General features: G+C 49.2%; 1 protein-coding gene and 1 long non-coding RNA gene across 4 annotated transcripts in view; one reads left to right on the top strand and one right to left on the bottom strand.

Annotated features, from left to right (window-relative positions):
- The window catches only part of CAPZB (capping actin protein of muscle Z-line subunit beta), a 130,908-nt gene extending 111,807 nt beyond the window's left edge, over nt 1-19,101 (bottom strand). For 2 of the 3 annotated variants that reach the window (XM_010957447.3, XM_010957448.3), the window contains exon 1: nt 17,671-17,775. In XM_010957447.3, coding sequence (XP_010955749.1) covers nt 17,671-17,760 — 90 coding nt within the window. In that variant the 5' untranslated portion in view covers nt 17,761-17,775. Of the gene's footprint in view, nt 1-17,670; nt 17,776-18,945 lie in introns of those variants that run through there. The other variant, XM_074377295.1, reaches the window with a different exon arrangement.
- On the top strand, nt 17,794-26,728 carry LOC123617541 (uncharacterized). The gene is made up of 2 exons (XR_006725695.2): nt 17,794-18,162; nt 26,520-26,728. It is a non-coding gene; the product is annotated as an uncharacterized LOC123617541 (long non-coding RNA).
- The last annotated feature ends 455 nt before the right edge of the window (nt 26,729-27,183 follow it).

Genomic DNA, 27,183 nt, shown 5'->3' with positions numbered 1-27,183 from the left:
AGAGACCCTAGAAATATTGAGTGCTTACCCAGGGATAGAGGAATCAGGGAGTGAGGGGCAAGTTGGAAGAGACTGGGCATGAGAGGACAGGACAGAAGGGAGATTTGTCATTCTACAGTGTTTCATGCACACATTTTTACTTCTGAAAGTTGTGACCATATTGCCTTTTCAAAACTGAGTTACAATTGTTTCTGGGGCACTGCGGTCGAATGCCCAGTTCCTGCTGGTGGGTTACAGGCATGGAAGGCTTCAGGGGGGTGGAGGTGGGGAGGATGAAAAATCTCTGATTCAACCAGACAGAGTCACATGAAGAAAACCATCGCCCTCCTCCGCAGCCAGAAGCCAGTACTCCCTGCCCCAGGCCTCCTGCCACCTGTCAGAAAAACAGCAGCTTCCATTTATTGAGCACTTACTCTACCCAGGTGCTACTACTCATCTGATTTGTATCATCTCACAAGTTACGATAAAACCAACATGTCCGGAGCCCTCACTACATGCTAGGCACAGCAGCAGACATTGCACCGCTTTATTTCCTTTAATTAACCTCAAATAGAGCTTGTGATGAGGAACTAGTCCCAGAGAGTTAGATGAAGCCCCAAGTTAAGTAGTTGAAAGTAGAGGAGCAAGAATTCAAACCCAGGCCATCTGGCTCCAGAAGCCAAGCTTTACATCTCTGTCCAAGAACAACTCTGTGACTGGGACAGAAGCAACACTAACCTCTACACCCCTGTAGGCTGAGGATGGGGAGGGAACCCACATCAGACACCACGTGATCTGTGCTCCTGGCCGCCTCCACAGCACAAGAGCCCTGCCAGGAGGGTCTTACATTCCCACGTTACAGGAGGGGGCCAGAGGGACAGAGGGATGCGTGATGCCGCCAGACTCCAAAACCCTCACCCTTTGTACTTGATCAAGCTGCTGCCTTGGCTCACAAGCAGTGAGAGCTGAAACCCAAATAAAAATACACAAGTTTGAAGACAAAATGTTCCTGAGCTCCAATATTTAAAAAAATCTTTCTTTGAGCACATGAAGTACGTGTCCTGGTCAGAGTCCCGAGCTGCTGTCAGAGGGGCTGGGAAGCCATGGAGTTACCACTGAACAGCATCCTGCAAATTTTGACTGTGGAGGGATCCTGGGGCTCATCAGTCCAATATGAAGAAGAAAACGAGGCCTGGAGAGGACACAGCATGTCAGGGGCCAAGATAAGGCGTGAGTTCAGGGTTCCAGACTCCTGGAAAAGTGCTCTTTCTGCCCCTCCAGCATTTTCCAGAGTGTGGCAGGCAGATCACGGGGGTTCAAGAGAGGTTTTAGAAGGGATATGGACAAATGCAATTTAGTGGTTACCTATTTTAATATGCACAGAAAAAAAATGTAACTAGCACATCAACTGTGTGATTTTACAGATGTTTCTGCTTAGAGTAGATTGTGGTGTTGGGCTCAAGACGATTTAAAGAAAAGCATTAATGATAATAAACTGTGCTGGTAGACGGCCAAGTAGGGGAACATGTCCTGCACCACCCTGGGCTCACTCTGGCAACAGGCTAAAGCAAGAAAGAATAAAAGGAAAAGATGAAAGAGACAGAAGGGCGAGTTGAGGGAGCCAGACGAACAGCAGAGTGCGGCTACACGCCATGGTCCCTGCATATGTCGCAGCTCTTGCACGGGGCCCGAGTGCCCTGCAGCACAGGACTTCACTGCGCTCACCCCCCTCTCCCAAGCTGATCCAGCCTAAGCCTTCCTGCCCCAAACGCGCTAAGGTCCAAACGCCAAGCACCAGACCAGTCAGTGGCAGTCAATGTCCTGGATCCTACGTACACCCGACTCCAGACTACCGTCAAGGTGGCCTCCCTCTGCGCCCTAGACTTGAGCCAGCTGTCAGTGTTTAATCCATTTCCTTGCCTCAGCCGACCCTCCTTTCTATTTTGCTGCATGTTTCCTCTAAAATCGCAGGACAGGAGGTCCAGAAGTAACCTCCCCCTGCAAAGCTGTCCGGTTCAGAAGAGTCCTATCATCAGGGCTGCTCTGGTTTAAAGGACAATTCGGATTCCACACCAGTGTCCGATACTGGGAAGTATACGTAGCTGGAAAACACTGAAGGGTAGCCGGCCTCTCCAGAGCTGGGCCCCTCCCATCCCTGCAGGTCCTAAGAACAGGACGCTCGTCTAAAATGGCCAGGGACACCCAGGGCCTTATCAGGCTGCAGTCAGACTCCCTCCAAGAGACAGGAGCACATACCTGTTTTAAGACAGGAAAAAAGTGACTCCCAAACACTCAAGTCTTATCAGACTTTGGGAAAGACTCACTCATTTACTAAAAACCTATGTATCAAATGATCGTAGGGATTATAATTTCTCTCCACGTCACCTCCTACAAAAATTAAAAATTTGGAAAAAATTCTACTGACATCTTATTTTTAAAGTCCTTACTGTAACTACCTCTACCTCATGAGGTAGGTACCACAAGGGCCACAAAGCAGGCTTGTTGGGCACCTGGTGTGAAAAGTCACTTCTCTTCATTTCCAGAGTCCATATGTGCAAACTCGCTCACTCACTAAACTGTGTGTATAACCCCCAAATCAATACTCATGGCACTATCACCGTCATCCACAAACACACACAGGGTGGCGAAGAATCCAGGTTGTCTGATGTACTTGATCCCAGCTGAGTATGAACACGGCGATGCTCTGCCCTCGTGTTCCAGCTCTCGTGCTGTGAACAAGAGCTGTTTTCACAGTCTATTTAGTGCCACCTTTTCCACCTTTTTGTTGATTCTGCTGTTTAAAAACAGCCCCTAAGCGTAGCACTCTCTGGTGTTCCCAAGCACAGGAGGGCTGTGATGCACCTTACAGAGAAATCACGTGTCGGACAAGCCCTGTTCAGACATGAGTTACGGTGCTGTCAGCAGTGGCTTCCATGTTAATGAGTCCACAACATTAAGTGAGGTGTCCTTAAGCAGAAACACACGTAAAACAAGGTCATTTAAAAAAATGTTTCAGACCTCATTCATCTTAGAGCTGAAAATCTGCACCCTTTTGCCAACCTCTCCCTATTTCCTCCAACCCCCAGCAACCACTTTTCTGTTTCTCTGAGTTTGACCTTTTTAAGATTCCACAAATAAGTGATACTATACAGTATTTGTCTTTCCCAGTTACATATTAGTCAAGTGACAAAAAAGCTATCACCAGAGCGTCCCAGGAACCTTACCCTGTTGCCCTGGGAGCAACAGTTCAGGATTTGCTAAATCAGTGTTTGCGGTAACTTCACAGAATGACAACCATGAGCAACACGAACAGACTATACATACCAGAGCAGGGAGACACCATCTACAGGAGCAAGGTCATAACATGCAATAAGCAAATAAGAGCAGGCCGCCCCACCCCACCCCTGCAAAAATAAAGTGCTGTACAAAGGCCCTCACCGGAGAGCAATACATAAAGAGAACTTAGAAACGCCTATTTGCCCGACAACACGGGAATGGTTAGGCAAACGACAGTATTAACCAATTGAAATATTAGTCATTTAAAACGTTCTTGAAGCGTTTATAACAAAAAAATACTTTGCAGAAAAAAAAGCAGGACATAAAAATAATACAGACAATACGAACTCAATCATACAGAAACCTTTTTGAAAACTATGCAAAACAAAGCTGCTGAAGCAATACACCAAAGGGCGAACAGTAGCTGCTGGCAGGGTCAGGTTATGGGCAAATTTGTTTCTTCTTTTCTATATTTTCCAGTTTTTCTGTAAATTAACACATTACTTTTATAACAAAAGAGAAAACACTGCAAACTTTTTTTTTAATAATACTGTCAGATTCCAAAGGGATCCCTTACGGCAGGGAACGAGGAGGGGAAGCTTCCTGGGGTCCCTGCCATTGGTGTTCATGTCCAGCCAGGTGGCCACGTACCTATTCCAGCAGGCTGTGAGCAACTCAAGGCGGGGACGTCCTGTTATTCAGCCCAGCGTCTCAGGGCCTGGCACAGAGCAGGGCACACGGGAGGCCCTCAGCAAATAATGACACGGAGCCTGGCGGGACAGTGAACCAACAGCAAATAACACCCAAGTAAAGAAAAGCCAACTGCAAACCACTCAGGTAAAGGCTGTGCTGTAGGTCAGGTCAGGGGACAGAGAGGCGCTGAAATGGACAAGGGCAAAATCAAAATCGGAGCCTCCTTAGTGGCATAGGACTTCCTTCACAAGGACTTCCCTGCCTCCCTGCCCAGTCGCATCAAGCTCTCCCACCCCTCCCCCTTTCAGCTCCAACAAGTGTACATCACCGTCGGTTCCCCTGAACATGCCGTGTTCGCCGGGACCGCTGCGCTATGGCTCCTGCTGTTCTTTCTCTCTGCTTGCCATGTCTATACCCGCTTCCTCCTGGCAAAGGAGTCCTTGTGTCTCAGCTCACACAAAACACCTCTCCCCTGGGATCCCTGCCTTGATATCTTCTTCAAGGCACCTGCACACACCCTTACAGCCATCCTCTTCCACCCTCCAGCTTCTTTTGTCAGACTATCCCCACCTGAAAGGGTTGCTTATAGATATGGAAAGTATCTTTTTATGCACACCCTCAAGCAGAGCATATCACATATCACAGTTAAATGTTCCTTGTTTGCAGGGACGGACAGATGGATGGATGGACAGACGGCTGGACAGGCAGATGGATGTGGAGGGCTGTGGAGGTCAGAGAAGGCTCATGGGGGACAGGGACAGAACCAGGTCCTGGAAAGTAAGTGGGACGGACACAGGCAGGAAGGAGGGGGGCCAGGAGGGGGTGCTGCCAGCTGAGGTCCAGAGACAGGACCGAGTCAGACACTGGTGGTCACCTCATGATTTAGGTGGTCCACAGGTGAGCATCTCAGATCAACAGTTACTATGTTTATTTGAAGGTGTGCTTTCCACTTATGGTAATGAATATTGGTTTTCCATTTGTGGTAATGACAGTTTCCCTCCTAAATAATTTAAGTTAAAAAAAAAATGAGGCAACTTAAAAAAAAATTAATTAACAGTTCTACATGGAGACAGCTGTGGCAAAACCATGAAGGCTAACCCTAGATTTGGACATTTTTTGCAAGAAAGCAAGGAGCTCTCTCAACTTGGCCAGAACAGGGAGCCAGACGGAGGAAACAAAGCTCTCCAGGCAGGGAGGAGGGAGTCGGATCCCAGGGCCAGTGGGGGCAGCCAGCAGGTAGAAGCTGCAGCACTTGTTAGAGCAAAGTGATGGCAAGAATGAGCGGAGAGAAAAAAACTTGTTCTCTTTGGCCCCCAAATCCCAGTCCTGAGGATTTACCTTAAGGAAGTGACTCAAAAAGAGGCAGGAGAAAAGGAAGGGAAAATGACACAGACATACATACGTGTGTGTAGATAAAGACAATAGTAACCTCTGCAAACAGAGAGTACAGGACAGGGCTTACAAACTGTTCTAATTAACCTTCACAACAACCCTAGGAGGGAGGTATGCTAACATGAACATTTACAGAGCTGGAGAACAGGCTAGACTGACTTCGTCTTTTACATTACTCAGCACTATCACAAACTTTTTCCATACTGCTACACAGCCCTCACATTTCACATTTTACTTTTTAAAAGAATTTTGGTGGAGGCGGTTAGGTAATTAGGTTTATTCATTTATTTATTTAGTGCAGGTACTGGGGATTGAACCCAGGACCTTGTGCATGCTAAGCACACGCTCTACCATTGAGTGTAACCTCCCCCTACATTTCACATTTTAACGCCTGCACTACACCCCATGGTATAGATGTACCACCATTTTCCAACCTACTGTTGAACATCCACTTTCCCCAGTGTCTTGTCACTGCGATTCACTGCAGCGTTAAGAGGAGCTCTCAAAGCGACCTGGGTTTGAATCTGAACCTGTCCCTAGATTCCTTCTTTAACTCAGGGTCCTGGCTTTCTGGATGGATCTACCCAACTGCCATGAAGCTCTCTCACAACGTCAGGTTGTAAACTGTGGTCTGTCCACGAGTCCCTGGAGAAGCTTGTGCAAGATGAGTTTTCAAATGGGCCTGAGCTTCTGTGGCAGAAAGGACAACAGCCTACTGCGGAGCGTGGAGTCCAGGTTCTGGGGTGTGAGACAGCGGACCCTAGTCCCAGTTGACTGGGGATTCACTGTGAGATCTGGACAATCCACAAGCCTCGTGTGAGCAGTGAAATTAAACGACACAGCAGAGGTTAAGGGCAAAGGCTTTAATGTCAGAGCACCTGGGTTCGAGTCCTGGTTCTGCCACTTATTAGCAATTTTTGTAAAATCTCTAAATTCACATAACTTACAATTTACTTAGAGTCCTAAATTCAGGGGGGAGGGTATAGCTCAAGTGGCAGAGTGTATGCTTAGCATGTATGAGATCCTGGGTTCAATCCCCAGTACCTCCCCTAAGAATAAATAAATAAATAAACCTAATTACCTCCCCCCACCAAAAAAAAGTCCTAAATTCACAGGAGCTCACGCTTAGGAGATTTCTGGGAACTGAAGGGAATAAAGCCTGTAAAGTACTAAGCAACGTATCTAACAGATAACAGACGCAACTGTCATCCTTTCTTATTAACCTCGAGGGCCTGCTGAACGCTTCAGCTAATTTGGAATCTGGCTGTACTTGTTCGAACACACAGCCCATCACCTGAAGCTTTTAGAAAGCGCCTTTTTCCTACCCTTAAGAGATTCTGGCATGTAATGAGATTCAACTCACAGAATTTTGGCAGTTAATCCAATGCCTCGCAAGGATGCTAGAGTAAGATTCAAGCCTCACCAAGCACTCTGAGCTCATCACACAAGGGTCCAACACTGTTAACGTGTCCATGTTCTGCCAATTACTCACATGATGGGCGGGCCCTTCCTTGGGGACTACAGCAACTAGTTCTTGTCTGTTTTTTAAGAAATGCTTCCTCAACAATCAGTATGTACCAAACAGACACTGTGGAATCAAACTAAAAGCAGGATCCTGGGGAAACTTCCCGAGATGCTTTTGTGTGCTCTGCATCTGGAATTCAGCAAGCTTAGAAACCACAGCCCATCACATGCAAATACTGAATCATTACATTGTACACTTGAAACTAGTATAACGTTGTCCGTCAATTATACCTCAATTAAAAAAAGAAAAAGCTCAACCTCATTCTTAAAAAAAGAAAGAAACCTATAGTCCATCAACATAAAAGCCTTACAGAGCCAGTTTTATGGGAGGCAAGAGAACAAGGAGATTCTGGTTAGCAGTCAGACAAACCCCTGAAGGTGGTTATTTAAAGGAAGGAAGGAAGAAATCAAGGCAGGTAAGGAAATGGTCAGACACCTGCACCTATCTCGCAGGAACCTCACCTAATGCCGAATGAGAGCACGAGTCAATGAGGCTGCGATGAGCCGAGGCCATGGAGCGCCTGCCCACCTTGTGGATGGGCGCTGACACCCACGCCCCAGCACCCTAAGCTCTCGGAGGACAAGAACCTCTTTCAGTACCTCTGTACGGTTTTATCTCCTGGGGTTGGAGTAATTTAGTTATCCATTGGTCACCCAGGAGGATGGCCAACTATGGCCTCCCTGCTCATCTCTGGCCCCAGCTGCGTGCGGTGTGACACGGACAGGGTGGGGACTTAGTTGGTCCCGAGTGCAAACACTAGCTTATCCCTGACAGCTTATGCTGTATTATTTCAGAGTCCTCCTGGATGTGCACAAAGAAGAGGAGACGGTGCCGGGAAGAATAGAGACCACACAGCACTGAGGGCCTCAAAAGCGATTCCACACCCTGACTGCGGGTTAGAAGTTACTACGTGGGCATGGGGCTCCTTGTAAAGGAAGAACTGTAACCACTGCACATTTACTCTTGTGCATCTTGAGATGGGCTCCAAGGCAGCCACCTAACAGCCTGCTCTGAGCTGCAGCAAGTTTAAAAAGTGCTAAAGAACATTTGTTAGAACCATCAGCATAAAGTATTTTCCTCTGTACATGAAAATGACACCCTTGGACCGGCCTCCAGTGTGTACTGAGGGCTGGATTTTGGCATCAGAAGGATGGAATTTAAAGGCCACCTCTGCCCCTTAGCAGCCGTGTGACCCTGTACAAGATGTATTTTAACCTCTTAGGCCTCCACTTCCTCAACTGCAAGATGGGGGCATGACCAGGGCTATGGTAAAGATTACATGCCTGTAACATTCAGCACCGAGGGGCTGACCCCCTCCAAGTCCCCTCAAGTGATAAATCCTCTAAGTGAATGTGCCAAGGCCAGCTCAGCTGAACGGAGTGCCCAAGAGCAAGCACTCAGGAAGCCAGAGGTCAGGGCCTCTCCTGAGGGTCATCATGACACTTGCATTTCAGCTTTATGGCATTCCTTAATACAGGCATTTTACAGTCAGTCCGAATCTCTGCCTTATAGAATGGTGCCAACTTTCAAGACAAATGATGAAATCCCTGTAGATAATGAGGAGCCCATATAGGAGGCCTGAGCTACAGCATTTCATGAATATTACTCTTATTCAATCCTCTGTGAAGAGGAGAATATTATGCCCATTTTATTGATGAGGAAGTTGAGGCTCAGAGAGATAAAGTTCAAGCTCACAGAGTCCCTAAGCAACCAGATCCAGGGGTCCCCTTCCACTCCACTATCCAGGCTGCCTTCCAACAATCGTGTTTTCCCTCCATTTTCCTTTATCTTGCCTCTTTCTAATACTCCTAAACTCCAACACTCTATGTATCCTAACATCAAACACATGTCCTTAAAATAAAATATTAGACCCCCAAGGCAGTGCAATCTTACGGTCTACAGCAGTTCATAAATGCAACACTGGTTAGTAGCAGCTGAGAGCCCCTACGAAACCTGCCACCTTCAGAAAAGGAAGAAATGGACCAGAATATCCTTGGGGATGGGGGTGGAATGAGGATCACTGATAGTACCACACTCTGCCACCCTCAAAGGCTCTGGGCACCATATATAACTGGCACCCCAGTGCTGGCCACTCATGCCAAGAAGAAAAAAAAAGAAGCCATTTTCCAGAAGAGTGACGTTTATTATAACCTGGAACAAAAGCACCATTTCAAGTAACCTGTTCACAAAGAGGCAGGTGCCTGCTCTGCAAGGCCCATGACTAACAAGGGTTTGTTTCCAGGGGTGTGGGAGAAGCAACACTTCTTCCGTGAGACAGACCTCGACGGGAAGTCCAAACTCCTGCCGAACACACAGCAGAAGGAGTCTCCATGTTTTTGGCTCTAATAACATGCCAAGAGTCCATGTCGCTGATAATAACACGGTATAGTTAACATAATAGTTAATGTTATCCTGGGTCTAGCTTTACATGTATTAACTCATTTAATCCTCATAAAATCTATCAGGAATAGATGCTTTTACTCCTACCATTTCATCGTGAGACAAGGAAATGGAGGCAAAGAGTAAAGGAAGCTACCCAAGTCTGCAGGCTCAGACCGGAACCCAGGCAGTCGGGCTCCAGAACCTGCCCTTCACTGCCCTGGACTCTGGAATCAAGATCACCCTAAATGCTAACAATGGCCAGTCGCGTGACTTGGGGTCAAGCGTTCAGTGCCCACCACGTGAAAAGCCCCCAGTACCACCAGCGCAGTGAGGACCCGTGTTCCCACCAAGCCCTGATCTCGCCAGAGCTGGCACCTCCGTCTTCAGCACCAGGGTGGCCTGGCCAGGGGGAGAGCGCTGATGCCACCCCGAGGTAGACCTCGCTCAGCTCCTTCCATTCTTGTCACTCCCACCAGAAGTGATGCCGACTGACTAGGAGCCCAACATTGACTTCCTGAGAAGCCAGGTTCTGCCCAGGGCTCAAACGCAAAAGGAGATCTGGACACTTGCTAGAAAGCCACACTCCAGTACTGCCCTGCCCCAGTGTCTAGTCTGTATTAGGCTGAACCACGTGAAATGCTGCTGTTCAGCCATCTCTGACCTAGGAAAGCGGCAGCTTCATTTGGTTCAACCTACTGAGGGGAGGGCACTCACCTTTATTAAGGACCTATTAGACAATCATTCATTCAACACCATGGAGCCATGGTCCCTGTGCCAGGGAGACTGTAACACGGTGACAGCACTCAGTACTGAGCCATTTGTCTTCCCTCCCGAGGATAAGAAACAGAACTTAACAGGCATTGTGAGGTAACCAACTCACCCTGCTCAAGGTCATACAACTATTAAAATGGGCCAGTGTGGTCTCTCCCCTCAGGTTCCCCTGCGCCCGGACACTGTGTGGTTCCCTGGCTGCGAGGGGCTTCACAGGAAAAACCTGTAAGGTTTCGTAAATACAGGGCTGTCATGGTGACCGGGATGCACACAAAGAACAACTATGCTGCCCAGATGCCAAGGGACACCCCAACCAACGGCAGCCAGAACACAGCTAATAAGTGAAGGTTTAGCAGGTGTCTTTTTAAAAGACAGATCGTGGCTCAGAAAGTTCCAGCTGCTTTCATTTTCAACCTGAACCAAAAAACTCTTTTAACTTCTAATCTAAACTCAGACTTCTTCAGCCACCATAGCTCGATCTATAGGTGAACCTCATCTATTAAAAATAAGCATCCTGGTGGGTCCACACGTGAGCGATGCAGGCCAGCAGAGCTCAACAGGCGTGAGTGGGATGGACCTGGACTGGAACGCTGACTCTGCCAATACCTAGCCAGGGCCCTTAGGCAAGTGACTAAACCTTTTTGAGCTTCAATCTCCTTATCTGCACGATGAGGAAACAGACCTCACAGAGTTGAGTGAACCAGAGACAGTGACTGTGCACCCAGCAGAAACATGGGCAGACAGAAGGTGGTATTGTGACCAACAGAGTCCAGGAGGGACACCCCTGGGAGGAAGACTGCGGTCTCAGGGCAACTCCAATTCCTGTTCCTCAAGACCAAGTCAGAGCCTCAAATTTCAGGACTACCTGGGCTCCACACTCCCTATGGAGGAAAGAGATTTCAAGACGGGAGCTGTCTGGAGAAGGATCCAGAAAGAAGCAAGGACAGCGCACGTTGGAAACTCTCCTAGAGCAGAGCACCTGGAGCGGCCGAGCCTGGCCACTGCTGTGTCGGGGTGTGAGATTCTCCGGGACAGGTCCACATGCAGCCCCAGGGACCACACACGATCACACTGTGCTCAGCAGAGAAGCAAGGGACTGGAAAGCGACAAAGCGACAGGTGAGACAGAGAAATTCAGGAGGAGCTCCTTCAGTGGCCACAGTGACTTTTTACCAAGCTCCTCCTCTCAGCTCCTGAGCACAAAACTGCAAGCAGGAAGCCCGTCCACGTGAAATCAGATATACCCATCCAGGGCCAACGCCTCAGAATGGAGAAGCCTTGAGTAGCAACATCGCATGCGAGCAAACCAGACCTGAACCCTCTGGCTACGTCTCACGGCTACAACAGAGAAGGAAAGAGGGGCCTCCGGTACCACCAGAAAAAGCTTGATTCCCATGGGAGGCTGCCTGTGAGTCACTAACCCCAGCAGAAAGAATACCTGCAAATGCATCTTTACATAAATGTAAGGGAGGGTAACTAAATTTATTTATTTATTTTTAAAACGGAGGTACTGGGGTTTGAACCCAAGACCTCGTGCATGTTAACCACAAACTCTACCACTGAGTTACACCCTTCCCCCTAAACCTAACATTTTTAACTAAAGATATTTCACTTGGTAACATAATGAGTCCTCTGCCTGAATCCTATGGAGACCTCTAGGACAGTAAGCTCAAATGCTGCTAAATAACAATACTTTCAGAGCAGATCCTAACTCAGAAGGGTCCTGCAGAGTTCAGTGCTAAAAGAGGAACTTACAGAGGAGTTTAAGCAGTGGGTGGAGAAGTTTAGGGTCTGAGCCAGGGGAAACGACCGCTTGCAATCTGCAGTGTGGTAAGACCTGGGCGGCCAGAAAACACTGGGCTGGAAGGCCTTACGGTTGCCAGCCGTGGACAAGGGACTCTACCTCTTGGGGTCTCAGCAGGACAGGTGGCTACTCCCCCTTGCCTTCCAGGCTGCCTGGGAGGTTACATGAAACACCATCTATCAATATTAACCATCCGTGTTAATAAAAGAATCAGATAGTGGCCAACATGCCTGCTGCACCTACAAAATACCAGGCATCGCCTACACCTCCTACATACAAACTCAAGCTTCACAATAACCCCCACGGGGCAGGTGGATGGAAATGCCGGGGTTGCTGCCCAGAAGAAACAGAACTACTGGGCTGGAAGTTTATCACTAGAAAGTTGTACATGAAGGCTCTTCTCACAGGTTTCAGAGCTGTCAGAGTACTGGGGTGGGAACAGGAGGGAGCAGGGAGAAGTCACTGGTTGCTGTCCCTGTACCTGGGCCCAAGTCAGTCAGAATCTCAGATCTGCCCATTTCCATCTGCCTCCTCTATTTAACTTAAGACCTGCGAACTGTTCTGATAGGTCTGACTGCTCAATGGGCGTCCCTGGAATGAATGACCTGATGGAAAACACCTGAGCGGCAGAGGCGCCGGTGTCCAGACCACAGGCTAGGGGCAGACAGGCCTCAGCCTCCTCGCCTGAGGGGTGAGGGTGGCGTGAATGCCTGCCTCACAGGGCTGCTCTGGGTACTTTTGTATCCACTGAAAACGAGCCCCTGGAACTATTACAGCCGCCTCACAGCCCTGCTCCCCCTGGGCAGGTGGGGCATGTCAGGTGCTAGTTTGCCCAGAGCCCCAGGCAGCACAGGTTGGGCAGGACTCAATGTCACTGCAGACACAGGACGGCCTGTAGCACCACTGGGCTAACAGACTGAAATCCCCGTTCACTCACTAGTAGGATATCGAGGTTTTGCAGACACCACTATCCAGGATTTAAATGGCCCAGAAATAGTTGTTGGGTCAATGATAAAGCACCCTCGCAGAATGCCCGAACAGGAGAGCCCGGAGACAGAAGCTTCGCCCTCAGCCCAGAGGTGGTAAATCGTAATGGCTCACTTTGTCTTCCTATCTTGATCTTTCTCATCCATCCCTTCCTCTCCATCCCCACAGCAACTCGGGGGCCATTACCCTTAGAACCTCACCAGCTGAAGCTTGTGAAACCTCCCTCCCAGGCCCTCCCTCCACCCCACGGCCAGATGACTCTTCCTAAAATACCATGACTCTGCCAGCCTCCTCAAATTTCTACCTGCCCTGTCAAAAATCTAACTGGCTCCACACTGTCCCAGATCAAATGCAAACTCAGCCTAGCAACTCAGGCGTCCGCAACTCCCTCCAGAGACTGAGGTTCCCCGACTGGCCATACAGTCTGTGGCTGGTCCCCACACTCATAAGGCTGATGGTACTCCTAACCTCTGCTCTTGTTTCAGGCTCCTGCCTGGAAAGACCTCTCCCTGACTGTACCCCACCCCATTCTCTCTTTCCGGGGAAAGCCTCCCTGGGCTTCACACCCAGCCCCGACCCACGCTGCTCGTGGGCTGGAGTGGTCTGCAGGGTTTCATGGAGGAGGTGGACTACGAGCCAAGCCTGCAGGGATGGGGGGGGCGCGTGGCCCTTGTTAAGCCTTTCCCACCACTACTTCCTTCCTGCTGCACTTAACTTTCTTGATGCATCTTGCCTCCCCTTCTGGATTAGGGGACAGGGATTATGGCTTCTATTTGTGTCCTTATTCTGCAGTATAAAGAATAAGACAAATAATAATCCTAGCTACCACGTACTGTGTGCCAAGCACTGGATTAAGTACATCACAATTTTCACTTCATTCTCCTAGTATCCCTATAAAACACTATCTTCAAGCTACACATCAAGAAACTGAGGCTAAGGGAGAGTAGGATCCTCACTTCAGGTCACATACTAAGTGGCAGAGGCAGGACTCCAAGCCAGGTCTGCCCAGCCCCAAAGCCCATGTCCCGCAGAGGAGGCTGCAAACAAAAGGCAGCCTCCCTGAGTGCTCACCACTCATTCGTGCAGTGTCTACGAGGCACTGGGCAAGCGCCAGGGGGCCTGTGCAAGGTGTGGGGCGGTTGGCGGGAACCAGACACACAAGGTCCCTGCTCTTATGGAGCTCACATGCTCTGGCCCCGGTCCTGTTCCTCTTCTTCCAAGCCTGGAAGAATGCAAGGGCTCAGGTCATAAGGGGCTCCAATGGGCACAGACGAAGCACCCAGACCTGAGATATAGCTTCAGGCTACGGAAACACATAGTGTCCAGAGCACAGGGAGCCTTGTCTTTTGTGGTGAAGTAGAGCCTCAGGTTCCGTCAAGGAAGTGCTTCAAGACACAGCCCAAAGCCAGGTGAGCTTCCAATAAGCCTTGAGCAAGCAGTAAGGAGTGAAGGAAAGGTGTCCCTTTAAATTCAGAAAACCCAGTTCTCCACTTGGTAGCTACAGAGGGACTAATCACATACCTTTTTGAACCTCATCTGTACAATGGTGATAATGATAATAGTAATAGTTACTATGTATATAATTATCAGCTAGGTGCTGTCCACAGCACTTGACACGTATCACCTCATTTCATCCTCAGAACAGTCTCACGAGGAGGTACTGTTATCATCCCAAGGCCGTCTGGCTCCAAAGTCCTAACATCGCCCACCATGCCGCTCCCCCTGAGGCTGAACCTTCCTGGTCGGGCCGTCCCAGGTGGGCTACAGCTCCCAGCAGTGTGCCTGGCACACGGTTAAGCCTCCATCTCCCCACATCCAGGGGTTAATCTCTAAAAGGTGAGGTCTGGAAATGGCACTGCTCCTGCTGGTCTTAATGTGGGCAATCTCAAACCTGCGCCCTTTGGACTCTCACACCCCACTCTCACTGGTAGGATCCGCCACAAGGAGATATGGGACAAGAGCCTGCACCTGCGGGTCCGACTGCTCACTGTTTCTGAGAACAGGAGTCAGGTCAACCCGGACCTGAGTCCTTCAACCACTTCAGCATCAAATGGGGGAACGAGGTAGAACCTAAGTCACATTTCTGGATTATAGTAGATCCTCAATCAATGGTAGCCCAGGTTAGAAGGGCAGGGCTTCTGTGGGACAAGATTACGCTCCCAGCTGGAGAGCCTCTGAGGGAACAGACTGTGTGCGCAGTGCAATTCATTTCCGCAGTAGTGGCAACAGATCAGGCACACTGCGAAGGGCCTGGCCTGAAGCTGGCACAAGCCCCAGCTTTCTCTAAAGTCTTCCACGTTATCTCACGCGAGTGTGCATGCAGTTACATTAAACAAGGCTCTCCTTCCTTAAACTTGAGTGACACGCCTCCCCGCCAAACAACATAAGTGGGAAGGCAGGGACCTTTGCTTGTCTTGCTCCTCACTGCATCCTCGTCCCCAGCACATAAAGCAGCACAGAGAGGGCACTTCATAAATACACAGTACATATACAGTGAACTAATGTCACCTTAAAGCTTCAAAGACCTGCTAACGCACTTCTGAATTTGTCTAATGGCAAGCATTTCCCAGCATGTGAAGCAGGAGTCTCAATGGTCAAAGTACCTGCCCAGCCACCATTCCCTTTTCCATCAGTCATCTGTCCTCTCCCCTCCCCCAAGGGATGTAAAAGTAGACTAGGACTTCCGAGTTATAAATAGGAATATCTACTTTCAAACATATGATTTAGCATCTCCTTTATCTCAACCTATCGATTGTTGGCTATTTTCAAGCATTTCACCAAGAGCGGCCTGGCGGGTCTAAATGAACAAGGCTGTAAATGCACGTGGGGTCTGAGAGGAGCACTGTATCTCACCCACACCAGGAGACCAGCCAAGACACATTAGTGTCAACTACACTGTTTCACCTTGTAACAATATGACAGGCTTCTCCTACCAACTCCTGTCAAGCCAAACTATCTGGGAGCTGGTGGGGGAGGGATTCACTCATGCCGGGGCCTCCCCTGCTACAGCCCCACCATCTAGCACCAGAATCATAACTCTAAATTGGAACAATAATTCCTAAGTTAGAAGCTAGAGCTGGGTAAAGTGCTTTGAGACTGTAAAGCACTTACAGACAGTGGTGAGATTATTACCTGCTAAGAGAATGCAAATAAATTCCATCTGCCCATGCATTCATAACCGATGCCAACAGAAATCATGCAATTTACTCCCAAGTCCAACGCATTTTAGATTCTCAAATCACTATTTCCCTCTGTAGATAACTCAGATCCATCTGGTTTCTCTACCATCTAACCTATTGAAAATAAAACCCACCATGGTTTTAATTCATTTACCTATTATTATGCAACCCCACACCACCATTTGTGTCCTACCCGAAACGTCTCCAGTTTTACTAGTCAGAATATTCAAGCTGGGATAAACTGAACCACAAGCAGTCGGAAATACTTATAAGCCTAGGGGATACTAAGAACAAACTACTGAGAGAATGAGTATAAAATCCAAGTGGCTGAATTCAATATACACCCCAAAAGAGAGCCCTCCAAGCTATTTTCTTCAGTGCCAGGTACTGTTGTAGGCCACAGGGATACAGACCCGGAACATAAGACAAAAACCCCTGCCCTCAAAGAGCTTATGTGAAACAAGCCTGCATCACCACCTTACTATTTCACTATTAAAGGACAGCACTCTGCAAAGGACCAGGTACACAATCAGTAGTCAGCCAATGATGCCCCTCCCTTGCCATCTCTGAGTACCCATTATCACATTTTCGACACAGTGTCCTTCATACCCTCAACACGTAAGCAACCTGGGACAAGGGGAAGGATGAGGTTCAGAGCCTGCCAGATGTGCTTCCACCAACTAAACATCTTGAGTAAGTTACTCCACACCCTGAGCCTCAGCTTCTTCACCTATAAAATGGGGACAGCAACTCTCTCAAACAGCTCTGTGTGGATTAAACAAGCAGAGCACAGAGCACAGGCCTGGCACCTAGTAGCCCCCCACCACCCCCAAGAAATGGTAGCCTTCTTCCTCCACCCCTTCCAGTCCTTTCAGATCGTCCAAATAAGATCCTAATATAGGACTCCTGAGAAGCCTCATGTATCATCGTGCTCCTTCTGGATCATTAAGGCACTTTCCTCTCACATTTGGAAACTCAGGCACTGAGGGCCAAGGCAAGATGCTCTCCCCACTCCCCCACACCCCCCAGATATGCTGCCCTGAGTAGCCCCACCTGGCCACCCCCACCATTCTCCCCTGCTTTTGCCCTGACGGCAAATTTATAAAACCTCACTTTGCTTTTTAAGTCCTTACCCAAAAACTGTCCTAGAGAAGTCTCTCCCCACCAAGGCCTGGGGCTGGGCCAACCCTGACTGCAGCCAGTTCTCCACCAATGCTCTCAGGGAAGTCCAACAGCATTAAAAGCGGCAAGGGCCACCTTTTCAATCAACATACAGGAACGCATTAAAAAAAAAAACAACTTAGCCACTCTGAATTAGTCACCCTAGTTCAGCAGCAATATCCCTTCCTTAAACTAGGAACCAATTGCCTCAAAACCCTTTGGGGCCCAAAGTCCACAAGCAAACATCTGCCTGCACTGGGCAGAAGGAGCAGGGGGATGGCCCGAGCTCTCAGTCCCGTCTCCAAAGAGTCCTTGGCCACTGGAGGCAGGAGCCCTCTGGCCCCTCCAACCTGGGTGTCAGGCCTACCCTGCAGAAGGTTCCAAAGTGGAGGGAGGGCGGGCTCACGTGTCCAAGCTTAGGTGAAACCTCTGGCCAGTCAGAGCGCCCCCAGATCACCTGCCTTCATTACCAAAACAAACAGCACGAGTGGTTCGAGCTCTCTCCCTGGGAGTCTGGCTCACCGGATCCGAGGCGCCTCCATAATCAGCAGTTCCAACCCTCACGAGCTGACAGTTGAGGGGAAAAGGGAGGCTGCGCCTGCTGGGGTGCATCGTGTCCGGGCCGTATGGTGGCCACGGGGCCTGGGGGCCCCACAAGGGCGGCGGCCTCACAAGGGCGATTGTGCGTTCATCCCTGTACCGTCGGCTCCCCCGCCCTCATCCCACCGCTCCCACTCACGTCCAGGCGCCGCGGGACCCGGCCGCCAGGCGGGACGCTCCGCCAGCACCGAACCCCGCGGCACCAAGGCGGCGGCCGCGGGAAGGGCCAGTAGAGCGCCGTGCTGCCTTCCGGGCACACAGATGCCCGCCCTGCCCTCGCTCGCTCCCAGGCAGCCTTCCGGAAGGGGCACCCCTCAAACCTGAGAAGGCACAGCCCCGGGACCCCTCCCCAAGCCTACCCAGGCTGGAGAGCTCCTCTCGTTTCCTAGTGGCGGCAAAGAAGGTTCACAGCAGGTAGAGGGGAGGGGACCACCTGGGTTGGGGGCAGGGCAGGGAGCAGGGCCCTGGAGGGAGGGTAAAGCCCAGGACAGAGTGCGGCTGACGCAGGCTACGCCAAGAGTGCTGAGAAGTCCGAGGAAGGGGATCAGCGGGTGGGGGGAAGGGTATGACGTCCAGGCAGGGGCCAGGGGCGAAGGGGTGGGGGTCCAGACTTAAGACCTTGGAAAGAAGAGGAAGATTTAGGCTGAAGACAGGGACGGAAGGGAACAAATACGGGCTGAGGCCACTGGAGGAGAGGTTGACCGGGGTCCGGACAGAGACCATGGAGAAGGGGGGAGATAGGGGACAGAGGCCTAGCCTAGACCATGGGAGGAAGAAACCACGGCCTAGCCTGGACTGTAGGGACGGGGGATGGGGACCTAGCCCGGGCCACGGGGAGGAAAGGAAATCACGGCTGCGTCCCCGGAGCGGGTACCTGGCCTGGACCACGAGTCCAGGAGGGTCTAGCCTGGGCTATGGGGGAGACTAGCCAGGACCCAGAGGTGGAGTGTGGGAGTCCAGCTTGAGCCAAGGTTGGGGGCTGGGAGCTGGAGGTAGGGTCGCTGCCCACCCAAGCCTCCGGGGCCGACGGCCCCCTCTAGAGCAGGCAGGGATGGTGTCTACCTGGGCTCCGAAACCCCGCCCCTCCCCCACCCGAGGGGAACCCACCCTTCGAGGGCCGGGGATGGGCGAGGAGAGAGGGACGTGAGCTCCGGCGGGGACCCCGGGCTTAGGGGAGGGGGGGCGTCGGGCCTTTACCATGGTGGCGGCGGCGGCGGCGGTCCCGGTCCCGGCGTCTGTGGCTCTCCCCCCCGCAGCAGGGCCCAGCGCTTCCACTTCCCCGGGTGCCCAGGAGTGAACATCCGGGTCAGCGCCCCCCTCCCCCCGCGCAGGGCCGCCACCACCTTCCTTCCCCGCCCCGGCCCGGCCCGGGCCCGCCCCCACGCAGCCGGCTCTCGGCCAATGAGCGCGCAGGGCCGCGGCGATCGCCAAGTATGGAGCGCGGCGCGGGGGGAGGAGCGCCGAACGGGGAAGTGAGGGGCGGGGCCCGCTGGCGGGGCGGGGCGCGGCGCCCTGTGGGCTGGGTGGGTGGGCTTCGGGGTCGGGATGCCGGGTCGCGGCCAGGCTGGGGCCCCTAGGGGCCTTCTGCCCGCAGCTGGACCCAAGCCCCGGCCTTGTGGGTGCAGAAGCAGGGGGCAGCAGAGGGACCGTGCCCTCCTGCCTCTGGGCGGGGATGCGGAAGGCACTGGGGCTGGGATGGGTCAGTCCCTCCCCGCCCCACCCGTTGCACGCGCTCGCCCCTGCGGCGGACCCGGAACTGGTGCGGCCCGCCGGGCCAGCCCATGCCGGACAGAGAGCCTCGTGAGCGAGCCTGAGATGAAATCCCAGCACTGCCACTTGCTCTGTTTGGGATCTGGAGCAAGTCCCAAAAAGAGCATCAGGCCACACCACTCATACACCAGGCCATGACTGAGGCACCAAAGAAAACAGAGGTGAACAGGACATTAAGATGCTCTCATAGCTACCTGCTACAGGACAGCTGTGGGGACCACACAGGTGGAAATTAGAAAACCCGGCTCAATAAAGGTTAGATGTATTTTTAGATTTGCTACAGAGAATCCACCCATTTGTCCAGTGGCGCTGCCTCATTCCACAGAGTGACTCAGAAATTCTTTTCTTTTTTACCTCTTCATTCAACAAATATTTGTGAAAATTGGTTTAGAAGGCAGGAACCTGGGATGCTGCCAATAATAACTGCCTTCCCTCACTCACTCTCTTCTGTGCGATTCAAATCAGGTCACTTGTGAGAGGATTGTAAACTGTACGGTGTGACACAAGTGGCAGGAGCTAGTACCAAAAGCCAGGCCACATCCTAGTCTGGTGTCCTCGGGTAGCTCAAAGTTGAGTAAAAGTTGCCACTGGCATAAAAAGTGATACAACTAAGTCCCACAAGAATGACTCAGATCTGCTTTACAGGGATTCAGAGAAGGGCTTGGCACTGTGAAATTTTTACTTTGTGAGTATTTATTGAGCATCTACTGTATACAAGCACTGCTCTAGGCTCCAGGGATGGAAAAATGAATAAGACAGTCCGTGTTATTGCAGGGCTTGAACCCTGGGAGGGGAGACAATCAGCTTCTAAATAAATATGGTGCCAGGTGGTGGTTAGAGATGTGGAGGACAATCAAAGTGAGGGAACAGGCAGGCAGATTAGTGAAGTGGGGCCAAGGGGGCCATGGGGACAGTCCCATGGTACAAGGAGGTGGAGGTGTCTAGCCCCAACTGAGTGAAGGGGAGAGCCCCGGTTGCTGAGGTCAGAGAGGGGAAGAGCAGTGACAGGATCTGGCCTGGCCTTTCCAAGGATCAGGAGGCTGCTGGGTTCTGCATGGACTGTAGGGAACTAGGGCCCGTAGAAAGCTATTTCTTCACTGAAGACATTTTAAACTTTATTTTAAAAGCACTTAAATGAGGCTTCCTATGTGATGGATGCTGTTAAGCACTTTGCAAATAATAACTCATTTAATCCTCATAACAGAGGCTGGAGGAGGTAAACGCAGGGTAAGACAGCAGAGAGATGCAGGCACTTACAGCAGGATAGTTGCCTTGGGCGTGGCAAGTTCTGGATTTTTGCTGATAGACTGGTGGTAGGCACGAAAAGAAGAAAGGAGTCAGGATGATGCTAAGATTTTTAGCTTGATCAACACTGGATCTGTTGATAAATAACATTTATTGATCTGTGGAAGATTGCGGGAGGAACAGGGGTTTGGGTTTTGGTTGGGGGAGGTGAGTGGGAAGAGTCAGTTTGGGGCAAGTAATGTTTGAGATGCCTATTGGAAATTTAAATAGAGATGTCAAATTAATAATCAGATGTGGAAGTCTACAGCTGGGAGAAGCTGGGGTTGGTGATAATGGTATAAGAACTGTCAGCTAATAAAGATATTTCAAGGTACTTAAAAACACAAGACACTAGGTGAGCTCACTTAGGAGGTGAACGTGGAGAGAAGAGATTAAGGAGAGAGGAACCAGCAAAGAGCCTGAGGAGGAGCAGTGACTCGGGAGGTGGGAGGACCATGAGAACATGGTGTCCCTCCTGGAAGCTAAAGGATAATGGCATGAAAGAAAGTGTTGCAGAAGAAATGACATTTGAACCGTTTACTTACAGAAATAAGATGGAAAGGAAGCCTTGTTGTTCCAAATGCACTACCTGTGTTTTCTCACTTAATCCTCATTACAACCCTATGAGGGCAATGCTCTTATTTCCATTTACAGATGAGGGAACTGAGGCCCAGAGAGGTTAAGTAACTTGCCCAAGACCACAGAGCTAATGATTTCAAAGCCAGGAAGTCTGGGACCAGAGCCCACAGTCATAACCCCAGGTCTGATCACATTGCTCCCTTGCTGGAAAACCTTTGGAAGTTAAGTTATTTCATCATAAGAAGGCTCAGGAACCAACCCACTCAGGGACAGGCTACTCCATCTCTCTCATGTGGCCCCATGTCTGCTTCTTTTGATGCATTGGCTGCATCCTTCCTTGACTGTCTGGCATTCACAGCTTGCTTATAGCCCTATTCTCGCAACATTTCAGCATGCATAGGGTCCGTCCTGGTGACCTCTGTCCCTCTTTTATTTTCTGAATTAGCTTGTTTTATTACCTGGCAGATCCTTTTGTGTTACAGAGTTCAGGTCCCAAGACAGAATCTAATTAACTCATCTCATCTTTTTTTTTTTAAATGGAAGTACTGGGGATTGAACCCAGGACCATGCATGCTAAGCATGCGCTCTACAACTGAGCTATACTCCCTCCCCATCTCATCTTTTAATGATGACAGCTCATTGGACAGGTCACTGGCCAGCCCACAGATTGGCTTCCTATAGGTCAGATCCCACCTCTGGACCTTAATACTGTTTCTTCTTTCCTCTTTCAAAAACCCATCTCCTTGAAGTTCATACTATCATATTTATCCACCTGCCACCCCTCCTTTTTGTTCTCATGAACTGACTTCCACCTTCCCTCTTACTGCATGACTTCAGCATCCATAAGCATAATCCATGAGAAATCTTACTGACTTCTCACGGATTTCTTCCCTACAACTGAATTTTTCCTCCCCCCTCCCTAAGCCCTGCCTCCCACGGTCTTAAACTGGACTTCCTCTCACCAATAATTGCACTATGTCAGAAAACACAGTCACAAGATCTCAAATCTGACTTTAACCTCTTTACTACGATGTCACACACAAGCATTTCTTCAACCTCATCAAGACCTGCACATCTCTGACTCTGCCCAGTTTGCATTTATCTTCCCTCTCGGACTGACTTCCCTCCTCACCCACTTAGTAGTAATCATTATACTCACTTCCTTGCAAAACCCTGTAAGCCCTCTGCCCTTCTCTTTCCTTCTAACTTGCCCAACCCTAGTTAAACCTATGTCTTCCTCTACTCTCAGCTGGTATCAGAACATCTGAACAGCGCTGGAAAATTAGAAGCGACAAGTGTCACTTTCAGTGGGTGTCCACAAGCTTCCATTGAGCCCTCAATCCCGCCTAGCCTTCCTGCTCGATTTTCCTGCTATATTCAATTCCCCACCCGCTACAATGAGGATTTTCTTTTCAGTCTTCTTCCTTTGTCCCCTTCTCATCCTTCACTCTGAGCGGATGAGCCTGCCTCTTACTTTACAGAGGTGACAGAGTCAGACAGGAACCCTCTCCTCTTCCAGCAGTTCTGCACCTTGCCCACGTCCTCTGCCTTCCCTGCTTTTGAATGAAGATGTGTGCACCTATCAGTGCCAGCCCCTCCCTTGCACTCTGGAGGTCTGTTTCCTCGTTCATCAATTTCTCCCTCTATCCTGGATCATTCCTACCTGCTTTTTTAAAAGGTCCCGGTATCTCATATCCTTAAAAAAAAAGTTCTAACAACAAAAATCTCCTTGATGCCAGTCTCCCTCCAGCCACCTCCCCCATTTATTTGCTCCTCTTCCCATCAAAACTTTGTGAGTTCTCTGCAGTGGCTGCTTACACATCAAGTACGATTCAGTCTGGGTCGAGCTTCTGCCTCCACCTGTCGACTTGGAAACTCCATGTTGCAGAAGCCAGTGGTCATTTCGGGGCTTCATCTTACTGCTGCCCTCTCAGTGTTAGGACAGTTGGCTGCTCTCTTCCTCAAAACACCTCACTTGGTGCTCAGGTTTCCTCTGAGTTCCCTTTGATGGCTCCTCTTCCTTTTCTGACAGCTCAGTGCTGGGACCCCTTTTCTGTATCTAAATGCTCTTACAGTATGGAGATTCCTTTAAAAACTAAAAATAGACTTATCTTAGGATCTAGCAATCCCACTCCTGGGCATATATCCAGAGGAAACTCTAATTCAAAAAGACACATGCACCCCAGTGCTCATAGCAGCACAATTTACAATAGCCAAGACATGGAAGCAACCTAAATGTCCATCGACAGATGACTGGATAAAGAAGATGTGGCATATGTATACAATGGAATACTACTCAGCCATAAAAAAGAATGAAATAATGTCATTTGCAGCAGCATGGATGGAACTAGAGAATATCATACTAAGTGAAGTTAGCCAGAAAGAGAAATACCATATGATATCACTTGTATGTGGAATCTAAAAAAAATGACACAAAGGAACCTACTTATAAAGCAGAAACAGATTCACAGACATAGAAAACAAACTTTTGGTTACTGTGGGGTAAGAAGGGGAGAAAGATAAATTAGGAGTTTGGGATTTGCAGATACTAACTACTGTATATAAAATAGATAAACAATAAGGTCCTACTATGTAGTACATGCAACTATATTCAATATCTTGTAGTAACCTACCATAAAAAAGAATATAAAAATATATATGTGTGTGTGTGTTTAACTGAATCACTATGCTGTACATCAGAGACTAACAAAACATTTTAAATTGACTATAATTCAATACAAAAAATGCTTTTTTTGTCACTGTGGGTTTTCAGCACCTGGAACATAATAGATGCTCAATGAAGTTCTATGAAATAAGATAACAACACCAACATCATTGGATAATTGCGTGAATAAGTGGACTAAAAATGAATAGTAAAGTAATGGCTGCTTTTCATTGAGTCTTTACTACGTGCTAAGCTCTTTTCTTATGTTATCTCACTGATTCCTCCCAACAACCCTTTGAGCTAAGAACTTCTATTATTGCCATTTGGCAGAAGAGGAAATTGAGGCTTAGACAAACGACTTGCCTAAGGTCACATAGATGAGTCAATGCATTCATTCTCACTTTGGTCTTTCTGACTCAAAGTCTGTTCTTGGAATCACTAAATTGAGAGCCTATGTAGGAAAGTGCTTTGTAAACAGCAAAATATGGTGCTGCTACTATGGGACATACCAGCACATAGCATGGCAACTTACACAGAGTAGGTGCTCATAAATTTCTGCTGAATTGAGGCAGGATGGGAGGGAAGCCCCAAGCCAAATAGTTACCATCACCTGAGGAAGAAGCAAACTTGAGGACTTCAGAGACTCAGACCAACTTTCCCCTAAATGCTGAATCTTCTCGGTTGCTCATCAGCTAGTATAAGACGCAGAAAGCAAGCATCACCCGGAAGTTTGCCCAATGTGGTTTCTGTCTTTCCTTCTTCAAGTAAGTCTCCACAGCTGGAACTGTTGGGTTGATAAATGCACAGCTATCCCAGGGGACTGGGACTTGTTTAGCTCCTAAATCACCTCTGACTTTAGCAGGCCAGAGCCTTCTTCCTGAGTGGGGATCTTCTCAGATGACTAACAGTGGTCTTAGATGTTTTATTTTGTCTTTGGAGATACCAGAAAACCCCAGAATCAGCCATCTTTTTACCCCTCACTACACTGAATTCTACAGACATTTAGTTTGGGTTGAGTTGAGCCTACTCGCAGCTCCAGAGGACAGGATCCTGACTGGCTGAAGCCAAAGTATGGCCTTGATTTGGGGGACAGGCCCTTGACCTAATCTGGGCCACAGTGGTCTCCTCTGCAGAACACTAATTAAACTCTGCATGAAGTGGGGGTGGTCCACCAAGTAAATCTGGGAAATGCTGTAAATAATCTTCCCACTTGGGGATTGTATTCTTTCAAGAACCTTACACTTCAATTATCCCGTTTCTCCCCAGATCATTCAACTAGTCCCTCTCAGCTAGATGATTACTGTGGTTTTAAACATGCCGAAATGTCTCAAATCTGATTTGAAGAAAAAAAAAAAAAAGCCTTTATGTGGATTCCTTTAGCATACTGCCTCATTCTTGCCTTTCACAGCTACAGAATTGTCAGTATGTCCCCTCTCCACTTCCTGGTTTTCCCTTCTATTCCATCGCTTCTCCACAGAAATGACCCTCAGGTACCTATATCTCCATGTTGAAGAGCACATGGGAGTGTTTCAATCCTCACCTCACTTTTGACACTGTTGGTCACCTCTTCCTCCTTGAAGTGCTCTCATCCATGGGTTTCCATGACATCACATGACTCTCCCAATCTCAGTCCTGCCTTCACTCAACTTTTTTTTTTTTTTTTTTGATGGAGGCCTTAGGGATGGAGGTGCTGGGGATTGAACCCAGGGTCTTGTGCATGCTAAGCACGTGCTCTACCACTAAGCTATTGCCATACTCCCCTCAGTCCTGCCTCTATGACTGACTGCATCTTCTCTGTTCTTTGCAGACTCATCCTCTTCTCCACAACCACTGAATGATGGGCTGCCTCAAGGCTCAGTCATGGGTTCTCTCCTCCTCTTACTTTGTGCTCTCCCCTTAGACAATCTCATCCATGTTCATGGCCTCAGTTACCAGCAGGCCTCAGTCATGAGCCCACCCCTGGAGCTGGCAGGGATGGGGATCTGATAATGGGGGAGGGGAACTGCTTCCAATGTAATGGATCGGCAGGGGAGGTGATGTGGAAATCAGGGTACTATTACCAAAAGAAGGTGAACGGATGCTGAAGACTAAAAAAACCATAAACAGATGGTCACCACCAGCATGCATTCTGGGTAAGCTCCTGCCAATTAAGGGAAGAGGCTCCTTTTGGGTCTCAGAAATTTCTCATCATTGGAACCCTAAGCAGGACTGAGTACAGGCCCCAAAATGCTGATTTCTTTTGAAGTCAGAGCACTGTGTGATTTGCAGAGACAGCCTCGGCCAGACAGCTTACATCCACTTCTTCCACCCCTCAGCATCTTGGAAAAACATGTATCAAGAAGCAGGGAGGTAGACAGACCACCAGCACTCCGCTTCTTTTTAGCACACCCTGAAGTCTGTAGTTCCAAGAGGATTCTTTAGTCTGAGGATGGATACCAATCTCTCAGGGCTTTTGTTTTTGCTTTTCTAATAGGTACCTGGAAGAACTCACAACTGCCTTGAGCTGAACCAGAAGTATTTGTATCCTGACCATCTGTGGGGTATGCTCAGAGTTACAGAAAGACTTCTCACGTGCGGACCAGCTGTTGGAGTTTTTATATGCATATTTGGGAGAATTCATGTTTAGTTTATTAAACTGGCCAGCCAGCCACCCACCAGGCTTGGAATGGCCTTTCTAACGTATCTGAGGCTAACCCTTTAGGCTCAGAAGTATCGTCACCTCTTTTTTCATGTAGTATTCTCTGCCGATCACCTCCAAAGCTGAGTCTGGGGCCTCCTGCTCTGTGTGCCCGTGGAAACTGTGTACTTAATGCACCTTAACAAACCACCTTTTCACTTGTAATTTGCCCCTACTGCTCTCTGGGCTCCCTGAGGCACGGACCATGAGTCACATCACAGTTAGGATAGAACTGGGATATGGTGCTTTATGAATGAAGCTCATTAGATGGTGTGCCAGAGAAACTCCAAGCACAGTCACTGAGGATGCAAACTTGGGCCATCCAAAACTCCTCCAAAGCTCTCATTTCAATCAGCCATGGCAATGTTCCGAATGAAACTAAACCAGATGCAGAACTGATGTAAGCTGTAAAAATTGCAAGACTGAGAGACCAGTCTAGTGAAAGGCTGGAATAAGGGAC

Source organism: Camelus bactrianus, chromosome 13, assembly GCF_048773025.1.
Source record: "Camelus bactrianus isolate YW-2024 breed Bactrian camel chromosome 13, ASM4877302v1, whole genome shotgun sequence".
Lineage (NCBI taxonomy): Eukaryota > Metazoa > Chordata > Mammalia > Artiodactyla > Camelidae > Camelus > Camelus bactrianus.
Note: the sequence above shows the minus strand (reverse complement) of the source record. Positions and strands in the feature narration are given on the sequence as shown.